Source organism: Hippocampus bargibanti, linkage group LG07, assembly GCF_051943395.1.
Source record: "Hippocampus bargibanti isolate YZ-2025 linkage group LG07, ASM5194339v1, whole genome shotgun sequence".
In the NCBI taxonomy this organism is placed as follows: Eukaryota; Metazoa; Chordata; class Actinopteri; order Syngnathiformes; family Syngnathidae; genus Hippocampus; species Hippocampus bargibanti.
Window position 1 is genome coordinate 16,492,620 of NC_142740.1, and position 26,174 is coordinate 16,518,793.

The 26,174-nt window shown below is 41.3% G+C and overlaps 1 protein-coding gene across 1 annotated transcript in view; it reads left to right on the top strand.

The window, feature by feature from the left end:
• The first annotated feature begins 2,411 nt into the window (after positions 1–2,411).
• polrmt (polymerase (RNA) mitochondrial (DNA directed)) overlaps positions 2,412–26,174 on the top strand; it is a 43,359-nt gene continuing 19,596 nt past the window's right edge. The window contains exons 1-15 of the mRNA XM_089000354.1: positions 2,412–2,604; positions 2,865–2,963; positions 3,141–3,892; positions 4,653–4,786; positions 5,446–5,632; positions 10,366–10,515; positions 14,305–14,472; positions 14,581–14,751; positions 15,872–16,111; positions 17,178–17,963; positions 19,123–19,245; positions 20,271–20,393; positions 20,642–20,821; positions 22,776–22,862; positions 25,834–25,947. Coding sequence (XP_088856480.1) covers positions 2,463–2,604; positions 2,865–2,963; positions 3,141–3,892; positions 4,653–4,786; positions 5,446–5,632; positions 10,366–10,515; positions 14,305–14,472; positions 14,581–14,751; positions 15,872–16,111; positions 17,178–17,963; positions 19,123–19,245; positions 20,271–20,393; positions 20,642–20,821; positions 22,776–22,862; positions 25,834–25,947 — 3,456 coding nt within the window. The 5' untranslated portion in view covers positions 2,412–2,462. The remainder of the gene's footprint in view (positions 2,605–2,864; positions 2,964–3,140; positions 3,893–4,652; positions 4,787–5,445; positions 5,633–10,365; positions 10,516–14,304; positions 14,473–14,580; positions 14,752–15,871; positions 16,112–17,177; positions 17,964–19,122; positions 19,246–20,270; positions 20,394–20,641; positions 20,822–22,775; positions 22,863–25,833; positions 25,948–26,174) is intronic.

Genomic DNA, 26,174 nt, shown 5'->3' on the forward strand with positions numbered 1-26,174 from the left:
ACTCACCCGGCAATGACTGTCACACCAGCGCAAAGAGCCAGCCACCGACAGGGGCCGACCACATCAAACGAGGCTGTCAAAGAGGTTGTGGTGGCCGCGGGAATGGAGGGTGCAGGGGGATGGGGGGGGGGTATCTGCTCGTGAACCGTGGCAACAAACACCTCCCTATCCTCACCTAGGGCTCAGCAGCAGACACCCACCGCTGTGCTCTGAGCCGCTGCCTCCGCTGAGAAAAGATGTACTGCCAGGACCTCATTTCCCTCACAGGAACTCCCCCCATTGCCCTCCTGGCCCTTTCTCCCTCTGTCAAGTAGCGCTTGTGTTAACCTCCAGCCCAGCGAGACACAAAGGAGCGCTAAAGTGTTTAAGAATGCTTTATGGATGCATGACAAGAAATGGGGGTGGGTGGGTTGTAGGGGGTGACTGCCGGGGGTCAGAAAGTATACAGGATGTGAATGAGATGAATTCACTTTTGCTTTACTGCTGAGTCACACTTGAGTTGAGCTTTGTGATGTTTCCAACCACGGTGATGAAAAAAAAAGGACGGCGGGCCGCCAAACCACTGTTGTTTTTTTCTTGTTCCCACAGGGATTAAAGAGTTAAAGAGTACACTTGAACTGGTTGACTTGCAGTTTGCTCTCATGTTAAAACAATTTCAATCAATTTGTGACAAACCATCATAAAGCCTTTTTTAACAATACAGGAAAATATCATTTTAACACTTGCAACTGTCATACATTCGTTCGTAACATCGATTTTCTTCCCACCTTCAAATCCCATCTCAAAAGCAACCGAATTAAAATTGCATTTTCTATGTAGCTCTACCTCTTGTTTCTATTTATAATTGTATTTTATTTATTGTATTCTATTTATAGCGATCCATCCATCCATCTTCTGCCGCGTATCCGGGGTCGGGTCGCGGGGGCAGCAGCTTCAGTAGGGAAGCCCAGACTTCCTCCTCCCCAGCCACTTCTTCTAGCTCGTTCTGGTGGATCTCGAAGCGTTCCCAGGCCAGCTGGGAGACATAGTCTCACCAGCGTGTCTTGGGTCTCCTGCCAGTGGGGCATGCTCGGAACACCTCACCAGGGACGCGACCTGGGGGCATCCAATCAGATGCCCGAGCCACCTCAACTGGCTCCCCTCTATGTGGAGGAGAAGCGACTCGACTTTGAGCCCCTCCCGGATTACCGATTCTATTTTATTTATTATTGTATTTATTTTTGTCTGTGGCTGTAAAGTGACCTTGAGAGTTTTGAAAGGCGCTTGAAATCAAATGTATTATTATTATTATTATTATTATTATTATTATTATTATTATTATTATTATTATTATTATTATTATTATTACATGTAAAAATAGAGGGTAACCGGCAACTCACCAAAATGTGTGATAGAGGACACATAAAAGTGACAAAAAAGAAATGTATTTTATACAAGAGTGGATCGTTTCCTCTGGCATCGCTAGAACTCCCAAGGTCTTTCGGCATAAAAAAATATATATCTTTGTCGTTAGATGTATATTCATAACAAAATTAAATGCAACAAAATGAAAATGTACCATAATGCCAATGTTGGATGACTAACATACCCAATGGAAACTGAGCTGTTTTGAGAGCAATACTGTCACCTGGTGGAGTTATGCGTATTTCTGGGATGAATAGGTGTTATGAATCATGAGAATTCATCCCAGCATGTTTTTGCGACGACTCGGTGGAGGACTGCAAGGCATGTCGACCACACAGTGCAAAGGTCCAAGTTTGGATACCAGCCTTACTGACTGAATTTATAATTTCTTCTCTGTGTTTTCTCCGGGTACTCTGGTTTCGTTTTAATATTGTAACGTGACCTAACATCCTCAATGTAAACTGTCAAAACACCAAATATTATTATAAAATTGACAGTTCTATAAGATAGATGTATTATCTTCATTGACATAATTATGATGCAGTTGTCGTGATTAAAATTAGTTTAGTGACCATAATTTATATTAGGACGCCAGTTCAATTGAAATACCTCGAATTTTTATTATTTTATTAATCAAAATAATACAGGATAAATGGATATTGATTGAGATTGAAAATAAACGGCAAATAATACGTTCAATGCTCAATGACGACATCTGTTGGCCGAACGCGGTTCACGTTACTTTCATTGATATTGGTTGGTAATGTCAAATGGCGTTGGTAATGTCAAATGGTTCGACAACAACAAAAAAAGGAAGTGCCTAACAAGCACATTTAAATATATCTACTGTATGGTAAAAAGTGCCATGATGCGTAGTTCAACAGTAGCTTTTTTTCACTGTCTTCAATCAGACGACTGGCAACAATAAGTCGTTCGATATATCTGCGATCTGCTAGCTATGACTCTCTATTTGTCGATAGCTCGACATTTCTACTAGTGTAGTCTGGATCAACATGGCGTCCTAGAGCTCGAATGTAATGTGGTTATGACATGTCAACATGTCTCTCCTTAGAATTTGTGCCTTCGTTAATTGTGTTAATCGACGCTGTTTTCTGGAAAAATGTACGTCTCGTGCCACTCTGACGGACTACTGTCAGCTGTGTCTATCGATGAGAAATAGCGCAGATAGACAACTAACAGGTGAGGGAAATTATGTTGAGTTTGTCTTTTTCTATCGTGTTCTTGTCCCATTTCAATTTAGACCTGACTTGCCCGATGTTCATTATTCCTTCAAACGAAATTTTATGTTGAATAATCAGGCAGAAAATGAAGCAAGTGCGACATCAACGTGAACAAATTTGACCATTTAAAATGAAGGCTCAAGGACAAATTGTGCATCGTGGATGCAAACCAAGTTTTGGGGTTTTACTAATTCAGTTTTTGTTGTTTCTTCTTTCCAGATACACATTTGCATCATAACCGAAGAAACGTTTCATTTTCCGTTCGAAAGACTGAAGATGCAAAGAAACGGGTACTAGAACAATGTCAGCTGTTAGATGGTAAGCGATTTTACACGATTGGATGCCAAACGTGTAATAGTGGTCGTTTTTTACATTGAAATATGAAGCCTAAACTTACATCACGGTAGTCAGCATCAGGACAACAGCATGATAAATTCAGCTCCAAAAAATACTCTTCTTTCACTTATTTTTTTTTCTCCATTTCCCTCTTTTCAGTGCTAGAGGCCAGAATCCAGCAACTTCAACCTGATGGCCTTATCGATGTCCAAAAAGCAAAAGTAGAATTTCTTCATCCTCCCTCATTTTGGAAACACATCCCATCTGCCAGAACTCATATGAACACACCTGAGGTTTCAAAATCGCTGCAGAAATCATTGAAATCTCACCCTACCCGCTGGATGGAGAAATTAACTCAAGAGAAGCAAACCAAGATGAAAAGACGGAAGCACCTCCGTGAGAAGCTGCAGAAGAAGAAGGGGAAAATGACAGGAAAGCATCCCGGTGATGAAGTTACCTGTAAACTCCCTGGCACTAGTTACAAGACAATATCGAATAAAAAGACAGCCACCTTGGATGACAATGACCTTTTCATGAATTCCAACGCTCAGGCTGCTGTTTCACAAGCTGTATTGAAAAGCAAACCAAAGGGCCTTCAGCATAAACCTCCCACTGCAAAGGATGAGCTGACTGCTGAGGAACTTGCACGGTTGGAGGAACTGGAGAGGAGGCTCAGCCAGCAAGCCATTCCATGGTCAAAGTCAAGTCCACTGGAGACTTCTCTGCAGGCCAGAGAAGGAGACGTGAGAAACATCCGCTCTTCCATCTTCTCTTGGCTGGAGGCGTGCGTGTTTGCGGGGGAAATTGAACGAGCGCACAATTTCCTGCTCAGCCAGCACAGAGTTCGGAGTCGACGGGCAATTCTCGACACAGACGTTTATAACATCCTTTTGCGGGTCTCTGCCAAAAAGGTAAGTAGAAAAGACAAGAAAAGTAACCCCCCCCCCCAGTCATTGTGGGGCAACTGGTAGGGTTCCGTCCCTCCAACAAAATTAAGAACCACTGCCCTAATGTATTATTGACACTGATTTTCAAAAAGTATTTGCTTTTTTCAAGCACATTCGTTTTTGGAGTTTTTTGCCTTTTTTTGTTTTTCATTTTGAAGTCTAAAAGATTGGCCAGTTTCGATATGACCATGTAAAAATCTGATGTTTTGTTCTAAGCCATTCTTGTTTTTGGGAAGCTATGTGTTTTTGTCTTTATGTTAATGGAGGACCCACAAAAATGTACAGAATGTCTTAGTTTTGGGATTTCTTTACACTCAGCACATATTAAAAAAATGGATGGCTGAACTGATTGATTAACTCATGAATTGTCTCACTAATTAATTACATAAATGAATAAAACCGCATGCGAGACTAAGTAAAGCAGCCCCTGAACACAACGAAGCCTGCGACCTGTTTCACGGAATGGAGAGCAAAAGGTGGGTGGGGCTAACGGTCCCATTGCGAATAAAATACTGTCGTTTAGTCTCATGGAGTTCATAGTGGGAATAAAAACATCTGCAGATATACAAATTAGTAATGCTTGAGATCACATTGATTCTAGAATAAACATATTTCACAGATTTTGAATAATAATAATAATAATACATTTCATTTATAAGCACCTTTCTATATTTCAGGGCAGTTTATCTCTCCCTCTCTTTCTCTCTGTCTCCATTTTTTATAGGGCACGTTGAATCAGATTGGACACTTGTTTATTCTTTTGGAGGAAGCCTGTCTGCGGCCAAATATCGGCTCATACTGCGCTGCTCTGGAATGTATGGGACGGAGTACTTACTGTGCTCCCCGATTTATTAATTGGTATGTATAAACCGACTGCAATATCATAAGGCTGTTTGAAGTTATATACAGTACCGAGACCCAACAGCAGATGTCACATTTTGTTCAGGCTTTTAGTTTTGAATCGCTGGCTGTGTATTTTGGACGCTGCAATGTTTTCACCTGCCCTTTGTTACACAACGGTGAATTATGATGTCATGTTTCGAGACTTTTTATCAATCAGACATTATTCGACCACATGCTACAATTGATTCATTGCCCTTCATGACGGCTTTGTACCCACCCTTGACCTTATTATTTGTAGCTGTCATATATTGTTTGTGTTTTTGAACTACACATTTTGCTCCAATCTGTTTTCCTTCATATTTCACTAATTCCACTCCTCGGCCTGTCATTTTTTTATTCCAGCCACAGGCTGTAGGTTAGCATTATCTGTGATGTGCAGCTCTGTCATGGAGAGTGTTTTTGCTCTGCATGCGGACCTTGAGGCGATGCTTTTTGAATCATTCCACCGTTGCTGTCTGTGCCCACCTGCCTCTGGAGCAGGCTCACATTTTTGTTCAGGCAGAACAGGCCTTTGCCAATGCAAGCACAGTCATTGATATTTCGCAACTGTTGTTTGTTAACAATGAATAAAGTTTCCCATGGAGACATAATACCTTATGTGTATGTGTGCACAGGTGCTTGAACCAGATGGAGCAGGACGGCCTTTCTGTGGACGATATCTTCAGGCAATGTGGGTTCCAGAATGATGAAAGAGAAATGGTACTGAAGGCCGTACGCGTTATCTGCCCCGACTACCAGCCCACCTCTAACTTGACGACAAGCCAAAGCCTGCCTGTATTGGTTCAGGACTTTTACACAAAGGTATCTGACTCCTATCTTTCCAGATTATATTTGTGACCCACCTATGTGAGGTTTGAAAAAAGGCATGCATGTCATGTTTTCTTTTGTTTTGTAAAAACACAACAAATTATTGGGATTAGGCAGATCATAGCAATTCAAATTTTACAAATTTGATGTCGACACTAGATATGTGAAAGTAAGCTACTGAGAGACTCATCAAAAAATATTTGACTGGTCCTCAGAGTCAATCATGCCTTCAAATCTACTAATGAAACATATTTCTATTGCCAAAGTCTTTGTGAATATCAATTTTCTGCAGCGACTGCAACCAAAACCAAATTATGGATTAAACCACACATACCACACGAGTGTCATTGTCTCCTCATACCCGCAAAAAGAGTTATTAAATAAAACCAAGTCCGGGGTTCACGTTAAATACAACACAATTATGATTACTGATGAGTTGCATTTCCGGTAGGATCATTTGTTTTCATTTCTATGATGCTCTGAGGAAATACTGCCTCGGACAAAACTGGTCCGTAGTGAAAAAAATAAAACAAAAAAAGAGCTGCTGGTTAATAGGGGTTGGTTGCACAGAGGTAATCATCGTAAATGCAATGAAGATACAGAACGGTTGTTAAATCTTTTCCTCGAGGAGATGCGTGAGCCGAATTGTTCACCAGGTTTGGTATCTACTTACTGCAAAACGAGGCTTGCCTTAAATAGACCATGCAACACCCTCCACCACAAAAAACAACAACAACAACAACACAGTGGTTGCCACTAGATGGCTGTAATTACCTTCACCGGGATGCACAACTCCAAGTGTAGCCCTTGAAAACATTACCTCAACAAACCGTCTGCACAAAAGCCTTGGCCTCAAAACTGAGGTTTGCGGTTGCGGTACTGCTTCAAAATAATTCTTTTTTTTCAATGGTAACCTAGCAGACTAAAACAATGCTCAATAAATGAAAATATAATTACTGTACATAGACCCCAAAACAACCAACTAATCAATTCACCACACAACTAACAAGCCAACTAACTAGCCAACTAGTTGATTAACTCATTCACTGCCAAATGATGTGCAAAAATATGTCCGCTCCAGTGCCAGGGTTTTTGTCATTTTCACTCAAATTGCGGGACCCACAGAATATTGAATTTTAGGACGATATAAACATTCAATGCAGCGTAAGTAACCGTAGACTCTCTTCTTTCATCAGAAAAACAGAGTTAATTCCTAAGTTATATGGGTCTAGAGTTATCTGAGCTTGAAATGGGGGTGGGTGTACAACATGCAATACAATACATACATATGGATTTTTATAGCGCTTTTACAACAGCTAAAGCTGTAATAAAGCGCCAACATGGACAAAAGACAAATGCTGCCCCCGCGTGGAACGGAAAAACATTGCCAGAGATCTGACCAGCTCTTTATTGGCACCACGAAAGTAAAACCAAAATCTGAACAATGGCGCTCCACGTCATGCTTTTCAATTCACGAATAAATTAGGGAATGGCAGCCAATGAGTTAACCCACTAACCAACTAACCCTCTGCATTTATCCCGGCTTGGGACCGGCACAAGAAGACTTATTTCCCTTTGTGGCTACAGAACAAGCAACTCCCTCAGTAAAAGGCTCCCAAACACAAAATGGTCATTGGCACAGCAACATTCAAAAAATAAAAAAAACTATACTAACCAACTAAATAAATACATAAATACAGTAAAGTCTCGTTATATCGATATCGGATATATCGATAGTCCCGGTTATATCGATACTATTGCTATGCACGCACTGAGAAAATTACATGCAAACAGGGTCGGATAGATCGATAGTCCCGGTTATATCAATATTTTTTTGGACTCCCTTGAATATCGATATAACAAGACTTTACTGTATTGCGACATCAGCATATCGAAAACTATCATTAATATTGCAATGCATCATAGCACATTACCAATAAAAGGTGCCCAAATAAAAAAAAAACATGTTACAGCATTTGTTTGTAGTTTCTGTACTTTTAAATGTGGATGTTGTTGTGACAGGATTTGCTGGAAACATGAGGCATGTTTTTTTTTTGCAAAGATGGAAAAAAATAAAAAAAATAGCATCCAGCAAAAAATGCAGAATCCAGTATCCAGGGTCTTCTGAGGAACACCGATTGTTCCTCCATGCTCCTCCCGCTCATCAAATTTTCAACTGACCTTTAAACCTTAAGCAGCCATTGCTGAATGTTGCAGCCAGAGCCAACTGATTTCGACCGTTGTCCAAACATTATGCGTTGAGCAGTGTTCCAGCAACGCTCCTTTTCAATGCACGAACCTCAGTCATTTGAAATGCCTCTCACCTCATTGCCCCTCCACCGCCTGCCTCCCCCACCCGCCCTCTTATCTTCACATTTTTTTCATTCATTCCATTCCAAGCATTATATTTTTTGCCTTCGCTTCATTCTTGCATCTTCTTTGTTTTGTTCTGTCTTGTGTCTTTATTGATTTAACGGTATGTAATTTTTTGTTTTTGTTTGTTTCATAATTCACAACTGACGTCATTGGCGACCTAATGGCTGTAACGCTGCCCAAATAAACTGGCTCGCTCAATAGCGGAATAGCAAACAGGATGGTCTCTCATGGAGCCTCGGGAGACTATGTTGGTGGCAGAAGCTCAAGCTCATTCGAATAATGTTTGCTCTGTGTCACATTCTCATATAAAATGCAGTTTGATTTCGGTTCAACTGTAAGAAAGTAATTGCTCCTTCAGTCTCGTTTATTCGGGCCATACGAAAAAATAAGATGAAATTGAATATTATGCATTGATGCGCATAGTTATTCTTACGTTATGACCATTTTCAGGTTTGCAATGGATATTTGACAAAATAGGCTGCTACATGAGACAGCAAGTGGTTCATGAACCAAGATTGACTTGCCGTTAACGATGGCTGGACTGTCAGACGACTAGATAAATATTGTTCCGTGGCGAGATTTTAACTGATAATACAAGTCGATGAAAAGCTCTCAGTCATACAGGAGTGGTCCATCGATGAAAAGGTTTCTTCAGCCGTCATCTGTACTTCTTTGAAGGTGTCGGACGTTTCGCTTCTTATCCAAGATGCTTCTTCAACGAACTAAAGTCTTACTGGTAGTTTCGGCCCTATATATATATCCCTACTGTCCAGACATGGCGATGCCGGACTCTGCTATGATAGGTCCCCGCTCTCAGGTTGGGGGGAGCAGAGGACTACTCCCTCCGGCTCCACTGATTGTTCCTATTGTCCTGACTAACGACTGGCCTGATTGCCCTATTTGCTCTGGTATTATTTCATCAGCATTACTAATCATATGTTGCCGAAGCAGGATGTTGTACGAATGATCAAAATTGAACCTTCCACCACCATATCGGTTTAGTGAAGGATTTAGCTGTTTTATGAAAATCGCTTCTTTTACTCCCCTTTCAAACCATCTATGTTCTTCCGCTAAGATTTTAACCTCATTGTCGTCAAATGAGTGGTTGCTAGCTTTTAGGTGCACATGTACTGTCGAATGAGGCCCACTAGTATTATCCCTGCGATGTTGATAATCTTTTTTTTTTTGAGAATTTGTATAGTCTCCCCAATGTTTTTGCTCTTTACAATTTCGTCCTTACAATGTATTGAATAAACTACATTACTTTGTTTTTCATTTGGCAGCCTGTCTTTTGGATTCACTAATTTTTGCCTTAAAGTGTTTATCGGTTTGAAATAAGTAAGAATTTTGTGTTGCCAAAGGACTCTTTGTAGTTTTTCAGAAACTCCTGCACTGTAAAGTACTGCTACTACAAAAAGGAGAGGTCCTTTTTGTATCTTCAGAATTTTTGGTTTCATTCCCTATTCTTTCCTTCTGATGTTTGTTAATAGACCACTGAGGTTTGAAAGGGGAGTAAAAGAAGCAATTTTCATAAAACAACTAAATCCTTCACTAAACCGATATGGTGGTTGGAGGTTCAATTTGGATCGTTCGGACAACAGCCTGCTGAGGCAACATAGGATTAGTAATGCCGATGAGGTGATACCAGAGCAAATAGGGCAATAAGGCCGGTCGTTAATCAGGATAATAGGAACAATCAGTGGAGCCACAGGGAGTAGTCCTCTAATCCCCCCAACCTGAGAGCAGGGACCAATCAAAGCAGAGTCCGGCACCGCCATGTCTGGACAGTAGGGATATACAGTAAAGTCTCGTTATATCGATATTCAAGGGAGTCCGAAAAAATATCGATATAACCGGGACTATCGATATATCCGACCCTGTTTGCATGTAATTTTCTCCGCGCGTGCATAGTAATAGTATCGGGACTATCGATATATCTGATATCGATATAACGAGACTTTACTGTATATATAGGGCCGAAACTACCAATAAGACTTTAGTTCGCTGAAGACGCATCTTGGATAAGAAGCGAAACGTCCGACACCTTCAAAGAAGTACAAATGACGGCTGAAGAAACCTTTTCATTGATGGACCACTCCTGTACGACTGAGAGCTTACACAGACGTGATAATACAAGTGCATCATTGACCAGACCGAGCCCAGTCGTTGAATGTTTCTCTCAAGATTCAGCTTGATGTATTAAAATTGCAATAGTCGGCTGAATCAAACCACAAGTGATAAATTGGCAACCACTATTCATTCCCCTGTCAGTGGTGTTATTCTTTACTTATCTTTTACTATTTGCAATTAAAAGATCAAATTAATGTTACTGTTTCTGTGTTTGTGTTCAGAGGGATAACCACCAGTACCCAAATCTGGATTTCACTCGAGATGACCTCCAGGAACGTTTCAAATTCCAGCTCAGCATTGAGAAGGCCTGTACAGTGACCATTGACTCTGTGGAGGCAGCCAAGCCTGTCACAGAACATATGGCGAGAACGGTAGGCCACCTTTATTTTCAGTTACTTTATCTTCTTTCTGACATCAGATGTCTCGACAAATACTCTAGTTACCTAAAAGTGGCGACGCCGATGTAGAATGTTTCCCTCAAACAACCTAAGTCATAAAATGTAACTTTCTGTTAGACTGTCAAAAAAAAATAGGGAATCGTGGGGTGTCATTTTCTTATTTCCGCCAGTGAGGTATTTTGGAGGTCACACATTGTTCACCACGAGTATGGATGAAGGAAATGTCCTTTCTTTTTTCAAACCGTGACATTTACAGTCCAGGCTGGCTCGTCCTCCTCTGCAGATGGGCTACGCGGGAAGCAAGTAAGCCGAGAGTCCCTCGTGGCCAAGGAGCATTTACAGAAGACAGACAGGCAGGCAAGCAGGCAGGGCGGCATAATAACATATTTTATTGAGGGACCCAAGAGAGGAGGCGGTGAAAGTCACCTCTCCAACCCATCATCCCTACTGTCACAACTTAAAGCTACTATAGCTGCTGGCTAAGAAATTTTTGATTCAAGTATTTTGATTCAAGCAAGGTATTTTCTCATCAGCCATAAAATCCATCTTGGGAAAAAACACCTGCACACTCACCAAATATTATCCATCTATCCATCCATTTTCCGTACTGCTTATTCCTCATTAGGGTCGCGGGGGGTGCTGGTGCCTATCTCAGCTGTCCGGACACGAGGCGGGGGACACCCTGAATTGGTTGCCAGCCAATCGCAGGGCACACAAAGACAAACAGCAATCACTCTCACACTCACACCTAGGGACAGTTCGGAGTTGTCAATCTGCCTGCCATGCATGTTTTTGGAGTGTGGGAGGAAACCAGAGGACCCGGAGAAACCCCACGCAGGTCCGGGGAGAACATGCAAACTCCATACAGGGAGGCCGGACCGGGACGCGAACCGGCGACGTCTGCACTGTGAAGCCGTTGTGCTAACCACTCGATTACCAGGCCGCCCTTCACTAACTATTATTCACTCTGAATTATTAGGCACTTTATTTGGAAAACAAATTTGATTAAAAAAAATGAAAGAGAGAACGGTAGAGCTGTGATTTGCACCCTAAATCCATAGTCCACTCATTGTGTTGAAAGCAGCAAATAAATTACAGAAATTGTTTCTTTCAACCTTAAAAATGCTTGCAAAACGAGAATAGTGCAGCTCATTGTGGCCAAAGGTGGAATCCTGATCGCTTCTTTTGGTGCTATAAATAGTCAATTCTAATTGTGGCGGATGCTGCAAGTTACTGAAGGATGAAGAGCCAACCACCAAAAGAAATTAGCAGGAGGAAAAAGACATCGAAGAAGAAAAAAAGTCATAGTCATGGCAGCTAATATGGGGCATAACCTCCCAGCTAGCTTGCGAAAGTGCATTTATCCTAGCACACTCCCTAATTTTTTGAATAGGAGGAATGTCGGTGCCATTTGTCTGTCATCGCTGGACAGCTCTGGAGCGATTTTGCTTTTTTGCGCTTGTAATGGGCAGCATCTTCACAGCCCCGCTTTGTTCAGCGGACAGGTGGAACTGTCGTGGCTTGGAATTGAAGCAGATTTATGTGGGACAGGAGATGTGAGACTCTTTTCGTCAATGGATGCTACAGCTTCGTGTTGTAGACGTGCACATTTCACCATGACGTCCCTGATCCACTGCTGAAAAGGATTCTTTGATCCTCTCCTCTTTCATCTAAAACTGCTTCATGTCACAAAGAGGGTACAGCAAGTGCTGAAAAGTGAATGACTCTCTGTGTCTTTGTGTTATCATATTATTTGTTATTTAGTTTTTTGTTTTTTTTTGTACTTCAAGATGGCACCGCGGAAGGGGCTGCGTTTCCAGCAGCTCCTGTATTTTGTTTTTCTACTTTTTTTCATTTCCTCTTCCTTTCATAACTTTGCTGCTGCGTTACTTCCGGGTAGAGTGAACGCTGGCGCAAATGGCTGCCGCTGCTCACCCGCACAAAGAAAAAGTTCTTATCCTGGGACTGTAGATTGTCCTTGAGATTTTTAAAAGGTGCTGAGAAATAAATGTATTATTATTATTTTTATGAATGAATGTAGTTTTTATTTCAAGGCACATTTTTTTCAAAAAACATTTTGTTGGCTTTCCATATTTTGCTGCAGTAGATGTTGGAAGCGCTACCGTGTTACCTACTTTCAATTTCACATGCACAATTAAAAAAAAATCTTGGCGTAGCTTTAAAAAAATGGGGAAATATAATGAATGCACTTAGCTCCGCCGATTTAAGTTTTGGTATGGTTTGTGCTGTACAAACACACAATTCAACAGTTCTCAGCGACTTTGTGTCGTTTTTCATAGTGTTGTCATATTTCTTGGCCAATAAAGAATACCTCTGTGTATCATCTAATCATTGATATTATGTAACTCTTGGTAACTAACCTATGATAATTTAGATTTATTGGCATCTGGGTTAAATATGCAATGAGATGCACAGACATTTTTCGTGCCTCGCCTGGAATTTCATAATGATTTTCCCCTTGTTCAGTGTAATATGTGATAAACAAACCGCGCATAATATGATTCCGAGAATTTTTTTCGGAACCCTTGATAGGACAGGTGGCTTTTAACCACTTTTCTCTTTTGCACTGAACTGAGGGAAACTGGATTGTCCAAATGTATGTGTTCACACTGCTGTACAGCATACCATCATTCGATAATTACACGACGTCGGCATCCATCACCTGGCATGGTGTCGAAAATTCATGTTGGTTAGTGACAATTCCTTTCGACACAACGTTAAGGGACCAGCTCGTGTTAGGTGTTAATCTTCACACTCCAGTTACAACAATACCTCTCCATGTAGGCTTTGTTCTTCCTCTGCTTCGGTTCAAGTTCAAAATGTGTTTTATTTATGTTGAACAGTGGCATGAAAAATCATCGTTTTACAGGCAGTTTATTATCAAGTCAACTCCATATTTGGCGAGAGGCCATGGCTAGCGCTTACTGGCACCCAAACAAACAAAAACAAAACACGAACCAATTCGGAAATGCCAATCTACGTCATATTTTCAATTCCCAAATACATTTGTGAATGGCATTGAATGAGTTAAAGGACAACCGACGTCTCCGGACAAGTGCATATCGCTATATTTTACGTTTTAAGACTCGCCTTGAATATCCAGGAAGTCTTGTTTTTGAGTTGGTGGCGAGTCCGTATGTGACGTCACTAAAGGACCGCCCCTGACTGTAAAAAAGACGCATTGTAGCGGTCCTTCCATCACGTCAATGTATTTTGCTGTACTTGTTTGGTCTGTGGAACTCGTGTTGCACCCAAAGGCCGCCAGAAGGCCAGAAGAGTTTTGGGTATTTTAGATGCCATAAAATGTTTTTCTGATGTCAGTTAAAAAACAAAAAAGTGACGTCGGTTGTCCTTTAAGAATTCTTCCTCTTTATTTTATTTATTTTTCATCACCAGAGTTTTTGCTTTGAAGTATCTGCCTTTTACTGAGCGAGTTGCTTGTTCTGTAGCCACCAAGGGACATAGTCTTTTTGTGCCGGCCCCAAGCCCGGATAAATACAGAGGGTTGTGTCAGGAAGGGCATCCGACATAAAAGCTTGGCCAAAACAAACATGTGGATCAAACCTCTAAAGATGGAGGACACTGATTTGCTGTGGCGACCCCTTGAAGGGAAAAGCCGAAAGGAAAAGAAGAAGATCTGCCAATACCAACTTGTGATGGAATACGTGTAAATAATAAACCAAAGGAAAAAAGGAACAACAAATGCCATAGCAATGTTGACTTCCATTGTTCACCTTTTAGAGGGCGTTGCTGCTGGAACAACGGGCTCAATGGCGCAAGGCCCTCCTCCAGTCTTTCCGGGAATGCAAGATGATCCTGGGGAAGACCAGCAGTAAGAACTTCAGACTCAACCTTTATCCCTATCTCTGTCTGCTAGAGGACAAAGACTATGTGGATATCATGATACAGGTAATGTAGCCGGCCAACCAAAAGTCGCACAGAGGAGATTCAAGGCCGTCCTCCGATTGATTGACTTACACGACTGACTACTTGCTCCTGTGAACTGTTTCCTACCAGAGTGTTTCCAGCATCCCTCCCAGCGGAGAGTCCCTGATGATTTTCGCCAGAGATATTGGCATGCGCATCTATAACATGTTCTCGGTCTACCAGAAGTACAGATATCAGATGGTGGATAAGCTGAGCAGCGTTTACAAGGCATACACCGACCTCCTATCCAAAGACACCGAGGTATACACCAAAACACACGACAAGCTAAAGTTTTACCAAAAGTCACACCCGGTCCTAGACAAATGGCATTTTGAATCTCAGTGAAAAAGATAAGATATGAAAACAATTAAGTGTATCACAAAGGAGAAATTCCTAATTTATGGAATCAAAATTATGAAAGAGAGAAAATAAAATACGAAAACCATATAAATAAATCTGAATATAAAATCTAAATAAGGCGTCCCTGTAGTCGAGTGGTTAGGATGCTGACTTTACAGTGCAGAAGTCAAAAGTTCAAATCCCGCTGTGTCCTTCCTGTGTGGAGTTTACATGTTCTCCCCGGTCCCGGGTGGGTTTTCTCCGGGTCCTCCCACATTTAAAAAAAAAAAAAACATGCATGGCAGGCTGATTGAACATTCTAAATTGTCCCAAGGTGTGAGTGTGAGAGCGGATGGTTGTTTGTCTCTGTGTGCCCTGCGATTGACTGGTAACCAGTTCAGTCGGTCCTTTGTTTTCTTCGGGTTGACCTGGAGGTGTTTCTGCAGTCGCTAGTCCTCGCAATCACACCTAGGGTCAAATTACAGTGTTCCATTAGCCTGCTGTGCCTGTTTTTGGAATGAGGGAGAAAACCGGAGTACTCAGAAAAAACCCAGGCAGGTATGGGGAAAACATGCAAACTCCCGATAGGGAGGCCGGAGCGGGATTTGAACTCACAACCTCTGCACTGTGAAGTCGGTAAGCTAACTAGTAGACACCAGACCCGCATCTTATTTCATATGAATGCAATACGAGGTTATTTATCTATCTATCTATCTATCTATCTATCTATCTATCTATCTATCTATCTATCTATCTATCTATCTATCTATCTATCTATCTATCTATCTATCTATCTATCTATCTATCTATCTATCTATCTATCTATCTATCTATCTATTGTATAGCATAACGGAAGATAAAAAAAAAAACATCTTCACACACACACATAAATGTGAAAAAGCGGCATTTTCCAGTAAACTCACTTACTCGAACTCTTGTCAATAATGTGTTCTTCATGCGTAAATAAACTGTTCTTGACTTGAATCATGTCAATACCGTCTGCTTCGTGCGCACATAATCTGCTCTTGACTTCTCCTTCCAGGCGTGCAATGTCCTTCCCAGGGAGGAGTGGTGCAAGCTGGAAATGGAAAACTCATCGGGGCCCACACTCCAGGGCTGCGAATCCTCCTGGCCGTACGAGATCTATGTAGAACTGGGAACGTACCTGGTGGATTTGATGGTCAAGCACCTGAAAATCAATAGTGACATCCTGAACTCTTCCTACGAGAGGAAATCCATCCCCATCCTTTACCACATGTACACATTTCGCAACAACCGACAGGTATCATGTCCGCTCGTTTCTGGCTTTTGTCTCATCATGTCTTTTGATTTTAGACCAAAAGTGATCGCCAATGTCAAAGGTGTCAAAGTTCAGGCCAAATCTGGCCCGCCACATTATTTTATTTGGTCCACTTATTCGGTGACATGACATCCACAGAGAAAAAATATATATTCATTGGACTAATGACTGGAAGCATTTGAATACACTTGACCATGGCTTTTTGTTACTCTTAAGTCAGTGTCACCTTTTGCACCCTCAATATCCAGTGCGGCTGTCCCGTGAGGACGAATTATAAAACCACTTACCCTCCCGCGCAAAGAATCCAGACTAATCCCTTTTTTTGTGTGTGTGCGTCTCCTTTTTAATTGGCCCGCTGATTGGCTCTCGCCAGACTCTGCAGGAGGGTGAAGTGACCGTGTCATGGGAAAGGGCGAGGGGAAAACTTTGGGGACTAGGAGATAACTGTGCTTTCACTTTGCCCTTACCAGGCAATTCTTGCCCATCCGTCTCTGTCTTTGCTGTGACTCTTCGCCCCGCCTTTTCCATTTCTCTCTTTGGAGAGTTCGCCCATCAGGGGAGCTGCCTAATGACTTTACGACACAGCATGACAGTCTGAGCGGTGCCAAGCAGTGTTGGGCTTTTTTCATTTATTTGCCAGAACACTATGAGACATTAGTGTTAAAGCCAAAGCTTGAAGAAACACTACATTAACAACACTGTAGTGAATAAATTTTGTGTTGATCGTTTTGTGGATTTTTGTTGTTGACATCATGTGGTGGGGGCTTCTATTAGTTTTCTTTTCATAAAAAAAATAGTACTGGAAATAGTTGAGTATCGGAAATACAATCCATTGCTTTTAACTCAGGTCTCTTGTTTATGTAATCCTAAAACTCAATATTCTGTGGATCCTGCAATTTGAGTGAAAATGACAAAAACCCTGGCACTAGAATGGACACATATTTGCACATCGTCTGGCAGTGAATGAGTTAAGGTGGTTGCATAATTTGAGGGTTTTTTTCCCCCAGAGCTGTAATTGGGTTTGATGAACTTGGTTCTCTCCTCTCAGGTGGGTTTCATTAAGCCCCACCCGATCCTGATTCAAATGCAGCAGGAGGCCGTGGAGACCAAACTGACCTTTGACTCCTCCGTCATGCCGATGCGCTGCCCTCCTGTACCCTGGACCTCGGCCAAATTTGGTGCGTACCTGCTGACTCCGATCAAGCTGATGCGTACCGTGGATGGGGCGACACAGCATGACGAGTTGTTGGGGAGATGCCAGAATCTTCACCCGGTCCTTGACTCCCTTAACCAGCTGGGTAACTGCGCCTGGAGGATCAACAAACCACTTTTGGACATCATCATCTCCATCTTTAATGAACGGGGTAGTGAAAAGCTTGACATCCCTCCTCCAATGTCAGAGGCCCCGAAAATTCCCCTTTTCAACTCGCAGGACTCCTCTTACACTGCCAGTGAGAAGGCCCACTTGAAGCGAGAGGTTTTCAATGCCAGAAAGAAATGCAGCGAGATGTACAGCTTGCGCATGGACGCTCTCTATAAACTCTCCATCGCTAACCACGTCAGGGATGAGGTCTTTTGGTTCCCGCATAATATGGATTTCCGGGGACGCACCTATCCCTGCCCTCCGTACTTTAATCACCTGGGAAGCGACGTGACCCGTTCCATTTTGTTGTTCGCAGAGGGGAAGCCGCTTGGGCCAAAGGGGCTGGACTGGCTCAAGATCCACTTAATCAATTTGACAGGTTTGAAGAAGAGAAGCTCAGTGCAAGGAAGGCTGGACTATACCAATTCTATTATGGAGGACGTTCTGGACTCTGCTGATCGGCCCTTGAACGTGCGTCTATCTTTTTCCGCTTCACATTGTTTGTCAGTAGAATTATGAAGCAGATATGCTAACAAGGAACCAAACCGAAATTGATATTCTGATTCTGATATTTGGTAGAGTAAAATTCCAATCACTGATTAATAGGCCGCTTATTTCAAAATATTTATAATTCATAATATAGCGTTATTTGGGGACTTCAAGCTCTTATAACAGGATATCCAAAGTCCGGCCTGGGGGCCAAGAGTGGCCTGTGGTCAATTGTCATTTGGCCCACAGCCTCCATCATGAATTCCCTAACGTCTAGCCCGCATATAGAATTAGTATATATATATATATATATAAAAGAATAAGAATGGCGATTTTACACATTTTTAACATTTTCCAAAATGGCGTCAATCAACAAAAGGAGGAAAGTTGACTCTGAGGGCCGACGGTTCAAGGATGGGAGGAAATTTGAAATACGTAACAACTGTTTCTGCCTCATTTGTAAACAGACAGTGGCTGTTTTTAAAGAGTTCAATGCGAAGCGATTTATTGAAATTAATTGCTGTTATATACTGTATGTTAAGAACGTCGGCCAAGGTTGCCCCCCCCTATGCCCCCGACGTTAACAGAGTAAATCTGGTCCCCTTGGCAAACATTTTGGACACCCTGGCTTTATAACAATAAATATATGAATTAAAGGCACACCTAGTTTAACTTTACAAAAAAGATAAACATATTTTGGGAAGAGTTTGAATGACATTGGCATTGTGTAATTTTTCATTTTTTTATTTTAGTTTTTTAATAGTGTGTCCAAAAAATGACTGAAAATCTACAGTTTTGCCAATTTTTAAAAGTGCAAATATCACCTGATTAATTGGTCATGGCAAATTGCTAACCGCAAAGGAACCCAACTGATAATGTTCAATAAAGTACCCCAAAAACCCTTTGGGGTACTTCATAGTAGCGAATGTAATTAACAACATGAATACAATAACACACTCAACCAATCAGCAGCCCACCTGCCTCGCAATTAACGCGGCAATTGTGCAATACAGTATATTCTTTTCTATGCTACATTTTCATTTTCTGCTGAACTTCCCAACTATTACAGCCCACGTTAACATTTTGTATATTGCCTGGATATAAAATATGTATGCCTCATGTTTGTTATTTATCGCTTCAGGGTAAGAAATGGTGGATGAATGCAGATGAGCCATGGCAAACTCTCGCCTGCTGCATGGAGATCGCCAATGCCATGCGATCTCCGGACCCAACCCGATTCATCTCTCATTTTCCTGTTCACCAGGTAATATCGATGTTTCCATTCAGCCGTTTACATTAGTGTTTCTCCGTTTCGACCTGGAGCCTTTTTTTTACTGACTTGGGCCATGAAAGTGGACGTTACAATGGGCACTATGCAGAAGGGGTCAAACTAATTTTCATCCGTGGCCACATCATAGTTTGGAGTGACAAAATTAATTGACTAGTCAACAAGTAATCAATTATTAAATTAAGATGTTTTAATAATTGTCGTTTTATGGCATTGTTACACAAAATATCGTTATCTGACATTAACTGGTGGAAAAAATATTTTCACATTCTCTTGTTAACAAAGCATGTTAAAATCACATAAATGGATGAAAAAAACGACAAAATGAACGAAACACGTTTTGTACTACACGTTTGGCCCAACCTCATTTTAGTGTGCTGACTTTGTCTTTCGGGGGAGGACCCGAACTGCACTTCATATTGACTTTGGACCTAGCTCTTAGTTTTCGTTTATTGGTGTAACATGATTTTTCTTGTACCTCCGCTCAATCAAGCCAGCAAAAAACCCTGCACTCAAGGGCCATTCTGCCTCAATGTTTTTGTGGAACCATTGCGAGCGTACAGTAACTCCGTATAGCATTTATTTATTTATCGCTCGCTTTCCTTTTCATCTGGACTGAAAAGCGAGTGGTCTAGTGAATCATCCCTACTAGACGTCATGCTGTTTGGCTCGATAGAGGATTACTTAGAATTAATTAAAGCGATTATCATAATAAATCAGGTCCTCAGTTTATTTTCTACAATGCTGATTGGTTACAACATCTCATTCATGTTTTAGTCAAGGAGTAAGACATTAATAGTTCATTTAATTCATGAATGAAGATATTTGAATGTCTGGGAAGTATTTAGTTTTGTGCTTTTTTTTACACCTTAGCTTCACATTAATCTTTCCTGTGCATAATGTATTGTTGTAATTTTCCATTTTTCTCTCCATGCACCCGACCCACATCCTCCATCCACATTTCTGTTCTCACTTTTAATCTCCTATACAATCTCCTCAAGGATGGCTCTTGCAACGGGCTCCAACACTACGCTGCACTCGGCCGAGACGTTTTTGGCGCTATGTCAGTCAACCTTATGCCCTGTGACGTGCCGCAGGACGTGTACAGTGGAGTGGCACAGCAGGTGAGAGCACAACTCAACAAAAACTGCCATTCACCGGATGGGGAAATTGTCAGAGTTACCATGTATGCATTTTACTCATATGAACAATGTAGCATATTGCCACAACAGATAGCGACAATTACTTTTGACATAAAAATGGTGCAAGTGATTCTGCACTTTTTAACTTTTTTGCCTTGATTGCAACATTTTCCCCCCACAACAATGTCAGTGATTATGCTCCTGCCCAACATGCTTTTTTTTTGTTTCAGGTTGAGGAGTTCCGAGTCCGCGATGCTCAGAACGGCCTTAAGATCGCTCAGATCCTGGAGGGCTTCATCAACCGGAAAGTGGTCAAGCAGACCGTGATGACCGTGGTGTACGGGGTCACACGCTACGGGGGAAGGCTACAGATCGAAAAGCGCCTGAAGGAGATTGATGAGTTCCCAAAGGTACAGTAGCGAGAGAGGTGAAGGGGGGAAACGGGGGAGGTGTTCCCTCACTCTACAGCCGAGTTTATATTTAGCATCATTTCTCCTCCATTGTATATGGGGCACTCTTCACAACGTGCATATTTGGTCAAAGGTGTGCAAACCCCTGCTCAAGACTATTCTCCTCCCATTCTGCATATTTATCACGCCAATGACGGCATGTGAAGATAGATCATCATGTCGTTCTGACCACCACACAGTAGATTAACACTTAGACTATACTCACACGCAATCAGCATGCAGTGAAATAGTAGACCAAGAGTGGACGGGAACAAATAACAGACACGTGATAGCGCACTGCTATTTTTAGCCCCGCATTGGCACAAAATGGGTCCTATGTGCTCAGCACTCATTCTTCACGATCATCTAATAATCCCAAAAATTGATCTTATTTCCAGTGCGCTTGGGAACGACATGGCGGTGCTATCTATTATTATCTTGCACTCAAGAGTGTTGTTGTCCATGACTTGTGGATTATAACTCCTAATTGCTTCACCGGGGAATTTGGGGGGAATGGTTATAAGTGACTGATGGTGCAGAGGGCTCCGTGGTTGATAAGGACATACTGTCGTTACATCGGAAATAGTCCCAGTTAGTCTTAAATCTTCTCTTGCTTTTGCAATTTATGAGCAGTGGAAGCTCACTGCGCAAACAATCTCAAGCACATCCATAAATTTGGACTGCAAAGGCGATTTCAAATTTTAACTCAGTGAACATCTAGGAGGCTGAACTCTGCTAGTGTCGTGCGACCAGCGGATACCATTGACGGCAAGAAGAAAAGATGTAACAATATCCACTAGAAGTGAAGTCATTCCGACATTGTAAAATACCTTGCTACAATACAATACAATACAATACAATACAATACACTACAATACAAATTACATTTACCATTAAAATGATTACCTAAGTAAGTCACAGTCGGACAAAAAAAATAATTGGGTTAAACAACCCCTGATGATGCTCTCCACCTCTGCTAAAATCGGCTACATTCTTCATATTCTACAGATCCTTCAATGAAATAATATGAGATTAAATTAGTAATAAATGTATTACACATATTTGATTCAATGTTTTATGTTTTGTGGAAAAAAACAACTGAATAAAAGACAATAGTCTTTATTCTGGCAAACTACAGCCGAAAGCAAAATGACCAATGACTAGTCATAAAAACCCCAGTAAAGCAATTCACCAGATGGGTGAGTAATACTTTTTTTGTCGTCTTATTTCATTTGTTTTTTTATTGCGGTTAACTTTTCCTCATATTTGCACAACAATGAAACATATGAAAACATTGCTTAACTCATTCACTGCCAGACGTGCAAATATGTGTCCACTCCAGTACCACGGTTTTTGTCATTGTCACTAGAATCCAGAAACCACAAAATATAGAGTTATAGGACTACATAAACGTACAAACCAGCGTAATAAACCTTACACTCTCTTCTTTCATCAGAAAAAAAAGAAAAATTCCTAAATTATATGGGTCTGGAATTATATGAGTTTGAAATGTCCAAATACAATGCCATACAGTCCATACATATTGGTTTATATAGTGCTTTAACAACAGCTGAAGCTGGAAAAAGTGCTAAAATGGAATAAAGGAAATGCTGCCCACTTGTGGAAGGGGAAAAAACAGAAAAAAACATTGCCAGACACCATGGCCAGCGCTTTATCGGCACCCAAACAAGAAAAAAAAAAACATGGACAATTGGGGAAAGGCGCTCAACATCATATTTTCAATTCCCGAATAAATTTGTGAATGGCAGTGAATGAGTTCATCTACTCCATAAAGGTCTTATGAAAAGATTGATTCACTTTTCTCCTGTTTGAGTTTATTTTTTTTAAGGTGAAGAACTTGGAAGCCATGTCAGTGTCATATTTTATACTGAAGCATCTCATCTGTCTGTTTCAGGAATACGTTTGGGAAGCGTCTCACTACCTGGTGCGACAAGTGTTCACTGGCCTCAAGGAGATGTTTACAGGAACGAGAGAGATTCAGGTGGGTGTTTTAGATTAAAGTCCTTGAGCCCATCTGTTTTTTTCTTGAAATTCATAAGGGACTGAACTTGACGTCCTGGGTCTCCATTGAATTTGTCAAATTAGGAGCTAAATTTGTAATCTAGGATGTAAAAATATTTTGGGACGTCAAAAGGAGGCTAACATACCCAAAGTGTGATGTAGTGACTCATGCATTCATGAAGAAGGCAGCGAGAAATATTCTGAGTTGCACAACACATCGTCCGTTGACACTTTGTACGTTCATTGCAACAATATCCTTAATTTCAGCGTTATTTCACACACAAGTGGGTCTTATTTTCCGATCAGGTTATAAGGGACTCAGTGGGGCTGCTGCACTCCTTGAAAGTACTGCAGGGAAACCAAGTCACATGTTTTTCTTTTAATATTTGGAACAATCACAACATGTTATGAGTGTGATGAGTTAGCCTGCAGTCATTTCTGTAGCTGTTGGCAGCCCTGCGTTATGGAACATAAACTATTTCAACAATGTGAGCGTTGGATTTTGCAGGTTGGAACATATTTTAGTTCATTTCAATGATGAACCTTGATTTGAAATACATTCTTTTTGAGTCTTAGGGAACAAATTAAACTTCTAAGTCTTGTATGGCCACATATTTCAAGCTATGCTCAAGGGTATTGCAACAACAACAAAGTTCTCTCCTATAATCATATTCTCTACGAAGCAACAGATACGCAAACACCGATCTACGGATGAAATATACTTGGAGCCAGGTTGGGATGAGTAGCTTCCAGTACCGGCTCTTATCAATGACTTGTTCCTGGCATTAAATTCATCCATTGTAAATTTCTCCACTGTGAGACTAATAAAGGCATATCCAATCCAATCCAATAGCGACTTGCACCTGACGGGGAACCAGTGCATTGTCGTCCTAAGCAAAGCGCGAATTGCAACCCGCACCGCTAAAAGAACATGTGCCCGCCGCTACGGCGCGATTGAGCGGGGACAGCCCAGCTTTGAGAGAGAGAATTTACGGCAGCGAATCAATCCCACCACTGACCTCTTTCCTTCCTCGAACACATCCTATTTATTCTCGGCACACTCTCCCCCTCGGCCCTCCACCTATCAATCCACTCATTGATCAGTCAGTCTCTAACTATCTAGTTAGTCCAGCCGTCACTCCTCGGCTGTCTCCTTGTCTTTGTTTCAAGCTCAGAGAGAGAAATATGATAACGCATTCGCCTCGGGAAAGACGATGATCATCCATCTTCCTTCATCCGTCGGGTGTGTTTGTGTGTGTTAGAAGGAACTTAGTGGCATGACACGTGCTTAAAGACAAAATGGGGCTTTACAAGCACTGTATATCAGTGTTTGAAATAACGTCTGCCCGGATGCCAGAGCCGTGTAACTTTTACGCCGGGCGTACAACTTCCAGAACCTCTCTACCCGGGTGGCCGACAACTTTTTCCAGTAAAAAAAAAAAAAGATATTTTTTTTCGAATCTAACGTTTGCTTTATTCCGATTTCAAAATATTCGTTTGGTTTGAAATTTCGGAATTTCGGTTCGTTTGGCAATTTTTAATTTCGGTTTGTTTGGCAATTGACATACTCTGCAGCCAATCAGAAGCCTGCATCGAATAACTTCGCGCCCGGACTTTCCCGAGTGTTATTCGGTCGTGCATTTGCATATCATTTTCAAAAGTAGATGCACAGAGAACACAAGAAAAATTGATACATGGTTCGGAATCAAGCCAAAACCTCAGGCCCAGAAGAGAGTCTCAAAAGATGCGAACAAAATGTATGACGCTACAAAACGTAAACGTACATTGAGAGCATCGTGGAAAGAGGAGTTTACGTGGCTTGCATTAGACGACGCAACGCAAATATTGCACTGTGCAACCTGCCGGGAAGTATATGGACAAACGACAACTGAAGCAAAATCATCAGCAAAGGATATTTACGATAAATTAAGCAAGGGAGCATTTGTGGTAGGTACATCAATTACTTAATTTTAAAGTGTTGTTCTGTTATATATTCTGATTATCAATCCTTAATACTTTGCAACAGTGTTTTTTTTTTGCGATTAGTAGTCTTATTGTGTTTCAAGTTGTGAAAAATTGGGCAGGCAACTTTTCAGAGTTGTCTGCCCTGGTGTCTGATAACTTTTTGTCATGAGTTTCAAACACTGCTGTATTTGGATCACCATTCAGATGTCTTGAACAGAGTATTTTAAATATGCTGCATTGTATTCCCTTTAGTGTTGCACCATCTAGTGGTTGCAGAATGCAACATCAGCCACTTTTATAGCTTCTATTCTATGCACATTAACTCATTCACTGCCAGACGTGCAAAAATGTACATTCCAGTGCCAGGGTTTTTGTCATTGTGACTTGAATTCTAGGACTGACTGAATATTGAGTTTTAGGACTACATAAACATTCAATGCAGCGTAAGAAACATTAAACTCTCTTCTTTCTTCAGAAAAAAATAGTTAATTCCTAAAATATATGGGTGTGGAGTTACGTATCTGAGCTTGAAATGAGGGCGGCTGTCCAAAATACTATGCAATACATACGTAATGATTTATATAATGCTTTAACAACAGCTAAAGCTGGAACAAAGTGCTAACATGGAAAAAATGAAAATGCTGCCCCTTTGTGGAAGGGAAAAAACATTGCCAGAGGCCATGGCCAGCGCTTTATCCGAACTCAAGCATGAAAAAACAAAACCCGAACAATTTCGGGAATGCGCTCTACATTATATTTTCTATTCCCGAATAAATTCGTGAATGGCACTGAACTTAATATGCCTTGTATTTGAAAACAGTTTCAAAATACACCATTCATTGAAGTTGCGCCTTATACTCCAAAACGCCTTATAGTGCGGGAAATACGGTACTCGGTTGCCATGTTGCTTTTCTTGGCAAAACACAATTATGCTTGTCATGTAATTTGATTGTTATTGATTGAGGGTGGTTTATCATTTTCCCCAGGACTGGTTGACAGATAGCGCAAGGCTCATCTCCAAAGCGGGACACACAGTGCAGTGGGTGACCCCACTGGGTTTGCCCGTCATCCAGCCTTACCACCGCACACGTCGCAAAATGGTAAGCAAACCTACAGCGGTATGATGCATGGAAACCAAAGTACTTTATTATCTGCTAAAAAATAAAGGATACAAAGCAACACTGACTTCACAATACATCTTTGGGGATTTATTCTTTGTCCACTGTTTGTACTGTAGACAAAGACCTCTTATCTCTTGTTTTGCAATCATTTGATCGTACTCTATGCTTCATTGTTTTTTTTTTTTTTTTTTCGTTTGACGTTTCCT